The sequence below is a fragment of the Macaca fascicularis genome, chromosome 14 (assembly GCF_037993035.2).
Source record: "Macaca fascicularis isolate 582-1 chromosome 14, T2T-MFA8v1.1".
Taxonomy (NCBI): domain Eukaryota; kingdom Metazoa; phylum Chordata; class Mammalia; order Primates; family Cercopithecidae; genus Macaca; species Macaca fascicularis.
Genome location: NC_088388.1, coordinates 15136906 through 15150050, shown reverse-complemented (window position 1 = coordinate 15150050; position 13145 = coordinate 15136906). Strand labels below are relative to the sequence as shown.

Sequence of the window (13145 nt, the reverse complement as noted above, 5' to 3'; positions counted from 1 at the left end):
ACAGTAATGTCATCAAATAGAGTAGTATCTATAGTTTATGTATAGTTTATGCATTCATGAGATACCTTAATTTTTTCAATATTTCTAGGCTACACAGTTTGTCTGCAAGTTTTTTCAAATTGTCACAAATCTCCAAAAATTTTTCTCATATATTTAAGAAAACCTGCGTATGAGTGGATCTATGCAATTCAAAGCTATGTTGTTCAAGGGTTAATTAACTGTAGTTATATTCACTGTGCCTGCATGTTGCTCATGCAGTGACTAGCATGATGTATTCCTTTACCCAAGCTAGTATGGCTTTTTTCTCTTATTATTTATGTATCAAGGAACCTCCTCAAGGTTAGCTGCTATTATAAGAAACAACTGGAAATTGTCTTTGAAGTACCACACAGAAGAAACTTGGCTTGTTTCCTATCTGTTTATGATTGTTTATGCTAATGTATGGATTGCCCTTCAGTTATCAGTTTCTATTCCAGAAACCTGGCAGTACTTTTGTGCGTGTGTGTGTGTTTTGAGGTGAAATTTACATAAAATAGTAGTAAAAAATAATTGAAAGCATACAATTCAGTGACATTTAGTACATATACAGTGTTGTACAACTATCACTTCTCTCTAGTTCCAGACATTTTCATCACCACCAACAAAGGAGTCCCCTGTACCCATTAAAAGCAGTTATTCCCCTTTCCCCCATTTAGCTGCAGCAAACATTAATCCGCTTTCTGTCTATGGGTTTACCTATTGTGGATATTATATATAATTGGAATCATACAATATGAGACTTTTGTTTCTAGCATCTATCATATAGCGTATTTTTAAGGTTCATTCATATTGTAACGTGTTAAGACTTCATTCCTTTTTATGGCTGGATAAAAATTTTCTTTGTGTGTATATATGACATTTTGTTTATCCATTCACTGGTTAGCAGATATTTGGGTTGTTTCCACAATTTGGGTATTGAGAATTGTGCTTCTATGAATATTCATATGGAATAAGTATTTCTTTGAAAAGCTGTTTTCAATTTTTGGTGTATGTACCTAGAAGAGGAATTGCTGGATCATATGGTAATTCTGTGTCTTAAGTTTTTGTAACATTTTTCTTAACAATGTTTTCTTAGGTTTTCCATAACACTGTTTTCCTCATTAGCTGCCTCATTTTACATGTCCACCAGCAATAAACAGTGGTTCCAATTTCTCTGCATTCTCACCAACACTTCTTATTTTCTTTTTTTATTTTTATTAGCCATTGTAGTATGTGGGAAATGGTAATCTCATGTGATTTTGATTTGTATTTCATTAATGACTGATGTTCCATATCTTTTCAAGTACCTTTTGGCCATTCGTATATCTCTGGAGAAATAATCTGTTCAAGTTCTTTGCCCATGTTTTAATTGGGTTGTTTCTCTTTTTGTTGTTAAATACAAAAACTTTATATATTTTGGATATTATTCTTTTACCAGATATATGACTTGCAAATATATTCTCCCATTCTGTAGGTTGTTTTCACTTGTAAGCATTTTTTAGTTCTATCTCTTAGGTTTAGGTCTTTGATCCATTTTGAGTTAATTTTTATATGTGGTGTAAGGTAGGAGTACAACTTTATTTTTTGCATGTGGATATCCATTTATCTTAGCACCATTTCTTGAAGAGACTGTGCTTTCCCCTACTGAATGGTCTTAGCCACCTTCTTAAAAATCAGTTGACCAGATGTGTAGATTTATATCTGGACCTTTAATTCAGTTAGTTGATTCACTTATTAGTCTTATGCCAGTAATACATTGTATTGATTACTGAAGCTTTATAGTAAGTTTTGAAATTGAGAAGAACAAAGTGCATCTTTAACTCAGTTTGTTTTCAAGATGGCTAGTGTAGATCCCTTGCATTTGCCTGTGAACTTTAGGATTGGGTTGTCAATTTCTACTGAAAAGGAAGCTGGGGTTTTGATAAGAATTACATTTAATCTATGGGTTTATTTTCAGAGTATTGTCGTCTTAACAATATTTCAGTATTTTATTCCTTTTTATTCTATTGTAAAGGTAATCATTTTCTTAATTTCCTTTTTGTTCCTTGCTCATATACTTAAAACAATGAATGTTATGTATTGGTCTTATATTCTGGCACTTTGAATTTGTGTATTACCTTTAACAGTTTTCTTTTGTGAAAATTCTTTAGAATTTTCTATATGTAAGATCTTTTCATCTGCAAATAGAGATACAGTTTTACTTCTTCCTTTTCACTTTGGTTGCTTTTTTTTTTTTTTTTTTTTTTTTTCCTTGACTAATTGCTTGGCTGAAACTTCCAGTACAATGTTGAATGGAAGTGAAGAATGAGGGCATCTTTGTCTTGTTCCTGACCTTAGCAGGAGAGCTTTGTCTCTTGCCACTGTGAATGATGTGAGCTCTGGGGGTTTTGTAGGTGTTCTTTGTCAAGTTGAGGAAGTTCAATTCTATTCCCAGTTTTTTTTTGTGTTCTTATCAGGAAAGTTTAATTTTGTCGGATTTTTTTCCTACATCAATTGAGATGATGGTGTGTTTTTTCCTCCCTTTATTCTATTAATGTGGCACATTACATATATTTTTGTATGTCGAACCACCTTCATAATCCTGGGACCTGTCTCAACTGATCATAGTGTTTAATCTTCTTAATAATGATGCTATATTTGGTTTGCAGGGGTTATTGGCTTATGGTTTTTTGTGGTGTCTTTGTCTGGCTTTGGTGTCAGAATAATGGTGTGTTTATAGGATGAGTTGGGAAGTGTTCCATCTTCTATTTTTTAAAAGAGTTTGAGAAAGACTGGAGTTAATTCTTTAAATGTGTGGTAGAATCCAACAATGAAACCATCTAGAGGCCTCTGGCCTTTTTATTGGGAGCTTTTTGTTTACTGACTCAGTTGTCTACTTGTTAAAGGTATGTTCGTCTTTTCCATTTCTTGTTCAATTGTTTTTGGTAACTTGTGTGTGCCTAAGAAGTTGTTGCTTTTATCTATGTCATTTGTTGGCATACAATTGTTCATTGTGTTTTCTTGTTTATTTCAGTGGTAGTGTCCCATTTTCATTTCTGGTTTTAGTAATTTGGGTCTTCTCTTATTAACCAAAAGTTTGTTGATTTTGTTAACTTGTCAAATAACTAACTTATTTACTTTATTCTGCTAGCTTTGGGTTTACTCTGCTCCTTTTTTCCTAGCTCTTATGAGGATGATGTTAGGTTATTGACTCAGGCATGCGATTTTCTTTTTCTATTTTAATGTAGGCATTTATATCTAGAAATTTTCCTCTGGAGAACTGCTTTCACTGCATCCCCTAGGTTTTGGGATATTTTGTTTTCATTTTCAGTCATCTCTAAGTATGAGTTTTCTAGTTTTCCTTCTGATATTGAGTTCTAGTTTCATTCCATTGTGGTCAGAGAACGTACTTTATATGACTGCAGTCATTTTTGAAAGTTATTGAGACTTTTCAATATGTCTGATTCCCCCTGCCCCGCCCCCGAGATGGAGTTTTGCTCTGTCACCCAGGCTGGAGTGCAGCGATGTGATCTTGGCTCACTGCAACCTCCACCTCCTGGGTTCAAGCAATTCTCCTGCCTCAGCCTCCTCGAGTAGCTGGGACTACAGGCACACGCCACCACGCCCGGCTAATTTTTGTATTCTTAGTAGAGACAGGGTTTCGCCATGTTGGCCAGGCTAGTCTCGAACTCCCGACCTCAGGTGATCTGCCTGCCTCAGCCTCCCAAAGTGTTGGGATTACAGGTGTGAGCCACTGTGCCTAGCCCAATGTTTGTTTTTTAATATTATGTCTAGTTCTTATATGTCTGATTTTTTAATATTGCTTGAGTTCTGTATTTCCTTATCAAACTTCTTTTGACTGGTGTTTGGTTCTGTTATTGAAAGTGGGGTACTGATGTCTCCATTTTTGTGATTGTGGTATTACTTGTTTCTCTTCAATTCTGTACATCTCTGGTATATATCTTATGTGTTGATATATCTTGAGAGGGAGAGGGGGCCTATGTTAGCTATGTATAGGTTTATATTTATTTTCTCGATTGATTGACCCTCTCATTAATGTATAATGTTCTTTGTGTTTTGTAACAGTTGTTGAAGTGCATTTTGCCTGATATTAGTAGGGCCACCCTTATGAGTTAAATTGCTTTCCTCAAAAAATGTTGAAGTCTTAACTCAGGTACCTGTGAATGGAACGTTGAGAAATAGGGTCTCTGTAGTAAATAGCCTTTTGTGGTAATTTGTTATGGCAGTCCTAGGAAACTAACACATTTTGGTTTTGGAAGTGGGCTGTAAAAAAGTACCTAAAAATGTTGGCATAGCTTTGGGATTGGATATTGTCTTGGAGTATTTTGAGGTGTGGCGCATGCCTGTAATCCCAGCTATACTGGGAAGGCTGAGGCAGGAGAATTGCTTGAACCTGGGAAGCGATGGTTGCGGTGAGCCAAGATTGCGCTGTTGCACTCCAACCTGGGCAGCAAGAGTGAAACTCTGTCTCAAAAAGAAAAGAGGAGAGTCTAGATTGCCTTGAAGAGATGGTCAACAGAAATATGAGCATTAAAGACAGTCTGATGAGGCCTTAGAAGGAAATGATTAACATGTTGTTGTACAGTGGAGAAAAGGTGATCCTTGTTATAAAGTTGCAGAGAACTTGACTGAATTGTGTTCTATCATTGGTTAAGCAATGAACTTGGATATTTAGCTGAGATTTACAGGCAATGTGTAGAAGATAAAACTTTGTTTCTTCTTGTTTGTATACTAGTATGTGAGAGGAAAGATATAAATTGAGGAATGAATTGTTTAGCAAAAAGGAGTCAGCACTTGATAATTTGGAAACTTTTTAGTCGTCCAGATAGTGTATTGTGGTACAGGACCAAGGCTGTAACTGGACAGCTATTCTCTAAAGAGACTTGGTATATAACTTGTGGATCAAATCAGCCATCTCAGCAATTCCCAGAATAGACATGCAATTTTTCAGGAAAGATCTGTGGAGGACCCTCATTTGATGGCTTCGACCCCCTGAATTTCATGAAAGACTGACAAAGTTTTTGAGAATGTTGTAACAGCAGAAACACTGCCAGGCTGGACTGAATGGGACAGAGACAAAATGGAATTAAAGAAGAATGATGCTAAGGGTAGAGCTGCAAATGCTGGGTCCTGTATGTATTAGATTTCCTGGAGCCACGATGGCGGGGCTATTTCCCCAGTGGGCTCAGAGTACAAATCATTATCCACAAAAGCTTATTCTTAGGCCTAAAAATCTAATGCTGTTTGCTAGGTTTTGGACTAACCTGGGACCCCTGACCCTTTTTCCCCCCTTCTCTTTTCTTCCTTTTAATATGGAGATACGTAATCTATAACTGTCCCACCATTGTTTTTTGGAATCAGCTCCATAGAGGGAGAAGAATTTTGCTCTAGAGTGGACCATACCCCGAGTCTCATTCATAGCTAATCTGGATGAGATTTGATCCCTTTTGAGTTGATGATTTTTAGGGATTGTTTTGGATTTAGAGACGATACTGGAATGGGTTAAGATTCTGGGAGGTTGGGATTAGGTGAATGTCTTTTGCACGTTGGAAGGACATAAATTTTAGGGAACCAGAAGGTGCAGACCACTATGGGTTGAATTTTATCCCCCCAAAAATGTGTTGAGGTCCTAGCCTTTAGTACCTGTGAATATGAACTTACTTGGAAATAGAATCTTTGCAGATGTAATCAAGTTATGATGGAGTTATTCTGTATTAGAATGGACCCTAATCCACTATGACTGATGTCCTTATAAGAATAAGCGAGACACATGGGACAGGAGGAAGCACCATGTGATGATGGAGATAGAATTGAAGTTAGCAGCTATAAGCCAAGTTGTTGACCACCACCAAAAGCTAGGAAGAGGCAAGGAATGATTCTTCCCAGAGTCTCAGAGGGAATGTGGTCTGTTACTGTGTTGATTTTGGACTTTTATCCTCCAGAGGTATGGGAGAATAGATTTCTGTTAAGACATCCCAGTTTGTTGTGATTTGGTAGAGCAGCCCTGGTAGACTAATACATTATTTCAGCTCTCTCTTTCTTACTTTTCGCGTGTAATATCTTAATCCATTCTTTTACTTTGAACCTGTTTGTGTCTTTGGATCTAAAGCAAACTTATCTAATCTGTATCCCGCAGTCTGAATGTGGCTCAGGAGGGCTTTGAATGTGTCCCAACACAAAATTGTAAACTGTCTTACACATTATGAGATCTTTTTAAAATTTTTTTATCTTATCAGCTACCATTAGTGTATTTTATGTGTGGCCCATGACATGTCATCTTCTTCCAATGTGGCCCAGAGAAGCCAAAAGATTGGACACCCAGGTCTAACCTGAGTTTCTTGTAGACAGACTGTAGATTGGTTGTATTTTTTTGTTTATCCAGTCTGCTAATATGTACCTTTTAATTCCACAGTTTATATATATTTAAATTACTGCTAAGAATGGCCTACCCTTTTGCTTTGTGTTTTCTACCTGTCTTAATATCTTTTATTTTGATCTTTATTTTCTTTGTATTTCCTTCTTTGTGTTGCAGATACGTAGCAGTGTACCATTGTCTCTTTTCATTTTCTGTGTATTTTTATTTTCTTAGTGGTTACCTGGGGCTTGCATTTAGTACTTCAAACTTTATCTAGTTTAACGCCAATTTAGCTTCAGTAGGGAACGTATCTCTGCTCTGTACCATTCTGTGCCTCACCATTTATGTTATTGTTGCAGAGTGTATGTTTTGATGTCAAATGCCCATTAACATAAATTTATAATTGTTATTTTATACATTTGTCTTTCAAATCATGTAGGGAGAAAAAGGAGTTACAAATCAAAAGTATAATGCCGTATTTTTGCCTCCGTAATTACCTTTGCCAGTGTTTTAATTTATGGCTTTCAGTGCTCTCTAGTGTCCTTTAATTTCATCTTAGAGGATTCCTGGTGGCATTTTTTATAGGGCAGATCTACTAGTGATAAGCTGTTTTTGATTTTCTGGTAATGTCTTAATTTCATGAACTTCGTTTTTAAAGAATAGTTCCGGCAGCTATAGCATTCTTGCTTGACGATTTTTTTTTTCTTTTCGTCACTTTGTTACCACACTGCCCTCTAACTTCCACGGTTTCTGATGAGAAATAGGCTGTTAGTCTTGTTGAGCATTCCTTGTTGCTGATGAGTTACTTCTTGCTGTTTTTATGGTTCTTTGTATTTGTCTTTCTTTTGTTTTTGTTTTTTTTTTTTTGAGACAGAGTCTCGCTTAGTCGCCCAGGCTGGAGTGCAATTTCGCGATCTCGGCTCACTGCAAGCTCCGCCTCCCGGGTTCACGCCATTCTCCTGCCTCAGCCTCCCGAGTAGCTGGGACTACAGGCGCCCGCCGCCTCGCCCGGCTAATTTTTTGCATTTTTAGTAGAGACGGGGTTTCACCGTGTTAGCCAGGATGGTCTCGATCTCCTGACCTCGTGATACGCCCGCCTCGGCCTCCCAAAGTGCTGGGATTACAGGCGTGAGCCACCGCGATAATAATGTGTCTGGGGGCGGATCTCTTTCATTTATCCTCCTAGGAGTTAGGTAAAGTTCTTGTTTGTATAGACTTTTTTTCCCCAGTAGTTTTTCAAATATTCTTTCTGTTCATTTTCTCCTCTCCTTCTACAGATCTTATTATGCATCTCTTGACATGCTTAATGGTTGTCTAAACGATCTGCTGGGCTTTATTTTTCTTTATTCTTTTTTTCTTTATATTCATACTGGATCATCTCTGTTGGCCTAGCTTAAAGTTCACTGATTCTTCTTTTTCAAGTCTGCAGTGAATTTTTGATTTCAGTTATTATACTTCTCAGCTCCAGAATTTTTTTCCCTTAGTTACTTTCCTTTTTTTTTTTTTTTTTTTTTTTTTTGAGATGGAGTTTCGCTCTTGTTGCCCATGCTGGAGTGCAATGGTATTATCTTGGCTCACTGCAACCTCCACCTCCTGGGTTCAAGTGATTCTCCTACCTCAGCCTCCCAAGTAGCTGGGATTGCAGGGACACGCTGCTATACCCAGCTAATTTTTGTGTTTTTGGTAGAGGCAGGGTTTCACCATGTTGTCCAGGTTGATCTCGAACCCCTGACCTCAGGTGATCCGCCTGCCTTGGCCTCCCAGAGTGCTGGGATTACAGGTGTGAGCCACTGTACCTGGCCTCTCTTGGTTTCTTTTTATAGTTATCTTTTTATTGATATTCTGTTTTCATTGAGACATAATTCTTCTGATTTCCTTTAGTACTTTGTTAATGCTTTTCTTTAGCTCTGATTTTCTTTAGTTCTTTAAACTTTTTTTTTTTACAACTTTTATTTTAGATTTGGGGGTACATGTGCAGGTTTGTTACTGGGGCATATTGTATGATATGAGATTTGGGGTACAAATGATCCCATCACACAGGTACTGAGCATAGTACCCAATAGTTTGTCAACCTCCCCCCCAGTAATCTCCAGTTTCTGTTGTTGCCATCTTTATGTCCATGAGTACCTAAAGTTTAGCTCCTACTTCGGTCTCTGTGGTCTCTGAAGGCTCTGGTCCTTTAGCTTATATTCATCGAGCGATTTGACAGATTTCCCTAAACGTCTTCACTCACGTTTTTCTTGATTCAGTGCTCCCTGGGCTTTTATAACCTTTAACTATTGTCCATAGTTTCCACAAAGTTGATTCTGACAGTTTTTGTTCATGGTACGTGTTTATTTCTGTGGAGGGACATTTTTGCTGTCATCTCTGACAGTGGTTTTTTTTTTAAAGACTAGATTTTTAGGTGATGGGGGCAGTAGTATTCAATAAGAATAAGATAGGCTATTATGCTTTATTTATAATGGTAAGCTATTGTTATCAAATTGGCATCATTTATCCAATGAGTATAAAATCCACAGTATAGGAAGTTGTGGGAATACCATCCTTTCATCATGAAGAAGAAAAGAGCTTTGTTGAGGACAGGAGGTTATGGAGTGGGTTCAAAGTCCAACTCAGTACAGTTGTGTTAAGGAAAAAAAAGATGTTTCTATTATTAAATGTTGTAATACTGCATAGATGGTGTTGAATTGTTCTCTTTGATGAAGTTGTTTTAAAAGTAGTCATGACCTACATGTAAAAGTCCTTCATTATTAATTTCAAAATATGATTTCTAAATCTAGGTGTCCTTAGCTAACCTTGTGATTTTGAATAAGCTTCTTCTTTGGTCTTCTAGATACTTTATGGGTAAAACTTAATGGATTGTGCTTAGACTGAATGGCGTTTGAGGTATTTTCACCTCTATTAATGGTTTTTTTTTAATTTTTTCTATTAAAATAGCTCAGATAGGAGGGTGATGCAATAATGAATGGAAAAGGCAGCTAAAAGGAAATGCACAACTGATTTTGATGGTTGTTTAGAACTGTTCACACTGCTATGTATCTCTGTGTTTCAAACTAATTTCATTACTTCAGTATATTCTCATAAAACTTTCAGTATAGTTAAAGCTAAAGTAGCCTATAGTCACCACATTGCCCCATAGTAAACTATTTTTTAATGTTAAGCAAAAATGTTGCCATACTGTATATATAGTTTTGTGTCTTTTTTATACATTTAACAATATTTTTGCTGATAATTCCATGTCATTTTTAACAGAAACCTACCTCTATTTAGTATTCCATCGTAGGAAGGTATCATGGTTTATTTAAGCACTTTATCTTCGACAGAGGGTTAGGTTGTTTCTGTTCTTTGCTATTATAAACATGCTACAGTTAACCTCCATGTGGTAGTTTATATTTCTAGGACATATACTTAAAGGTGAAATTACTACACATATTTTTGGACCTTCTCTGGAAGTAACCAGTACTTGTGAATTTCTTGTATCTCCTTCCAGAAATGTTGTAGTATGTAAGATATATATACACACACACACACTCACACATACTGTAATGACTAATGTATAGCACTGTTTTTAAGTAGTAGAAGAGTAGAAAACTAAACGTTCAAAGGGGGATTGGTTTCATAAGTTATATATTTGTATATATCTTACATATATATCTCTTACATATGTACACAATTATTTGTGAAACCAATCCCTCTTTGAAAGTTTAGTTTTCTACTCTTCTACTACTTAAAAACAGTGCTATGCATTAGTCATTTATAAGTATGATTGTAATTTTGTAGGATAAATTTCTAGTAGTTGAACATCATGTGGAAAGGTGTATACATTTAAAATTTTGATGTATATTGTCAAATTGTTCTGCATGGAGGTTTTGCTAATACATTATCATCTGTGTGTTAGAGTATGTTGTCAAATACAGTATATTGTCAAATATGATCATCCCCAGTATGATACATGAAAAATGGTGTCTTGCTATTGTTTTCATTTGAGTCTGTCTTGTTCTGAGTGGATTGAGCTTTTGTTTTTGTTTTTCGTTCCTATTTTTCTTTTCTTTTTTTCCTTTCCTTTCCTTTTTTTTTTTTTTTTTTGACGGAGTCTTGCTGTTTTGCCGAGGCTGGAGTGCAGTGGCGCAATCTCAGCTCACTGCTACTTCTGCCTCCCGGGTTCAAGCAATTCTCCTGCCTCAGCCTTCCCAGAAGCTGGGATTACAGGTGTGCACCACCATGCCTGGCTAATTTTTCTATCTTTGGTAGGGACGGGGTTTCACCATGTTGGCCAGGCTGGTCATGAACTCCTGACCTTGTGATCTGCCTGCCTTGGCCACCCAAAGTGCTAGGATTACAGGCATGAGCCACTGTGCCCGGCCTGTTAGTTCCTATTTTTCTATTGGGTTGTTAGACTGTGTATGGTGTGAAAATTGTTTTTATGTGTATCTTATGACTTGAAATTGTGTTTTATTATTGGCCCTTTCCCATTCTAAGTTTATTAAATAATCATCTATTGTTAAAATGGGCTCACTTCTAATGTACTTTTTTTTTTATATAGGTCTAAGTAATTCGCTACTGCAGGTATGAAAGCCAGTTTCTGAGGTTAACTTTTTATTACTTACGGCTCAAGAGAGGATGACCTACCATACTTCATTCACCCCTTAAAACATGACAAAATATAGGATAACAATAACAGATTTTGTGTGTTCTCCTGTACACAGTGTCTTATAGGACAACTGAAACAGAATAGCACCAGAGCTGGACTTTACCATTCAATTGCTTTATAGATTAGTTCAAATTTACAGTGTGGTTTTAGGAAAAACTCTTGATTAGAGTGAAAAGTACTCCTGTTAGGAATTCCTCTTCAGTAATTTGTTATAGACTTGTTTGATTGTAAATAACATCTAGATCTATGGTTCGTTCTTTTTGGTGCCTCTGTAGTTCTGGTCATCTTTTTGGGACCAATTAATTTAGTTTCTTTTAACTTAGATCTAAAAGGTAGAATTTCATGAATCCAATTAAGTGTATTTTGCATAGTTAACATTGCATTTTTTAGAAGATAAGGCAGTATAAAATTACTACTTTGCAATATGAAATAATTTATTTAGCATAGTGACATTAAGGGTAAGTTATCTAATTTTCTTCTTTTTTATTATTTCAATAAAAGTCTTAGGTTCTTTTTCCTTTGAAAATACTTAATTTATCCTCAAGTAACTGTATTTACAATTAGTAGACATACAGGGATGCTTATTGGTTAATCGTAAACTTAAAAGAGAATGGTATGTCTTTTTATTTAGATCCCAAGGAAGAAAAAGAGGAAGAAGACGATTCTGCCCTCCCTCAGGAAGTTTCCATTGCTGCATCTAGACCTAGCCGGGGCTGGCGTAGTAGTAGGACATCTGTTTCTCGCCATCGTGATACAGAGAACACCCGAAGCTCTCGGTCCAAGACTGGTTCATTGCAACTCATTTGCAAGTCAGAACCAAATACAGACCAACTTGATTATGGTACAGTGCAGCTAGAATATGGTGTTTACTAACTAGTTGCTGTTATATTTTAAATGTAATGTTGAACATTTGCCTTAACAGCTTAACTGTCAGGGGCAGGTGTGATGGTGTAGGTAATATTTCTTTGAACAATTTGCAGATACTCTGCTTTTGTGTAATTACGCCATGCAGTAATTTGATTTGCATTTCTTGACTGCAGAGAGAAAATATCTTATATCTACACTAATAAAATTTTGTTTTGTCTTTGTTTTTCTAGATGTTGGAGAAGAGCATCAGTCTCCAGGTGGCATTAGGTAGAAAAATGTTAATATTTCATTTTTAAACCTTTGGGGAAATAACATAGTGACATTAAATGATTCAGAAGTTGCTTCCATTTGAAACAATTTTGAGCTGTAAGAGAAATTAACGTCAGTTTTGATACTGCATTTAGATTCCATGTTGAGCTTAATTAGAACTTAAACCATGTAATCTGCTTACATAACTTAGAAATCATGTCTTGAGTACCTTATGTGTTTGGACTTATTCCATGGTAGGAACTAATGTGAAATATGGGTGTTTTGGCCAAGGATTTGAGATTTCATTGGAATCTTGTGTGTTGTGATTTATCTGTTAATAAGTCTTTCAATACAGCAGATCACCAGACAGTATTACAAAGTCAGTTGTTTCTTAACTTTTAATGCCATTGAGTTGTCATCACCCTGTCTTTATCTAGGATTTATGTGTTTTTAGTTTCAATTATTATTCTTTGTGATAAAGCCACTAGATTTCAGTCCAATTAGGTCATTAGGCTGAAAATGCTGGGTGATTTTATCAGTTTTTGGCTACCTCTTAATAAATTACCAAATTAAATCTCCTCAGACATGATCCTTAAAACCAGAATGTCTCATTTCTATTTACTTATTTTTAGTAGTGAAGAGGAAGAGGAGGAGGAAGAAGAGATGTTAATCAGTGAAGAGGAGATACCATTCAAAGATGACCCAAGAGATGAGACCTACAAACCCCACTTAGAAAGGCATGTCTCAGATTTTACTCCAGACATGTCAATGAAATATAAGTAGGAAAACATTGTTGAATGCTTTTATTTTGTTATTGCCAAACTAATGAGTGTAGAATTAATTTTAAATGAGTAATTATGCACTTCTGTTGTAAGTCTATCATCTTACCATACCCTGATATAATCGTCTCTCCCATTTGTAGAACTTTATTTTGATTATATATAAGTTTTTATGAGTCTGCATGTTTTATCTCAACAAGGTATCATGAGTAGCCTGAATACTTAG

The 13145-nt window shown here is 36.1% G+C and overlaps 1 protein-coding gene across 2 annotated transcripts in view; it reads left to right on the top strand.

The window, feature by feature from the left end:
* Positions 1 to 13145, top strand: part of ZFP91 (ZFP91 zinc finger protein, atypical E3 ubiquitin ligase) — a 42791-nt gene that overhangs the window by 19175 nt on the left and 10471 nt on the right. Inside the window, exons 3-5 of one of the 2 annotated variants that reach the window (XM_005577791.5) lie at positions 11656 to 11865; positions 12122 to 12158; positions 12776 to 12877. In XM_005577791.5, coding sequence (XP_005577848.1) covers positions 11656 to 11865; positions 12122 to 12158; positions 12776 to 12877 — 349 coding nt within the window. Of the gene's footprint in view, positions 1 to 11655; positions 11866 to 12121; positions 12159 to 12772; positions 12878 to 13145 lie in introns of both variants that reach the window. The other variant, XM_005577790.5, reaches the window with a different exon arrangement.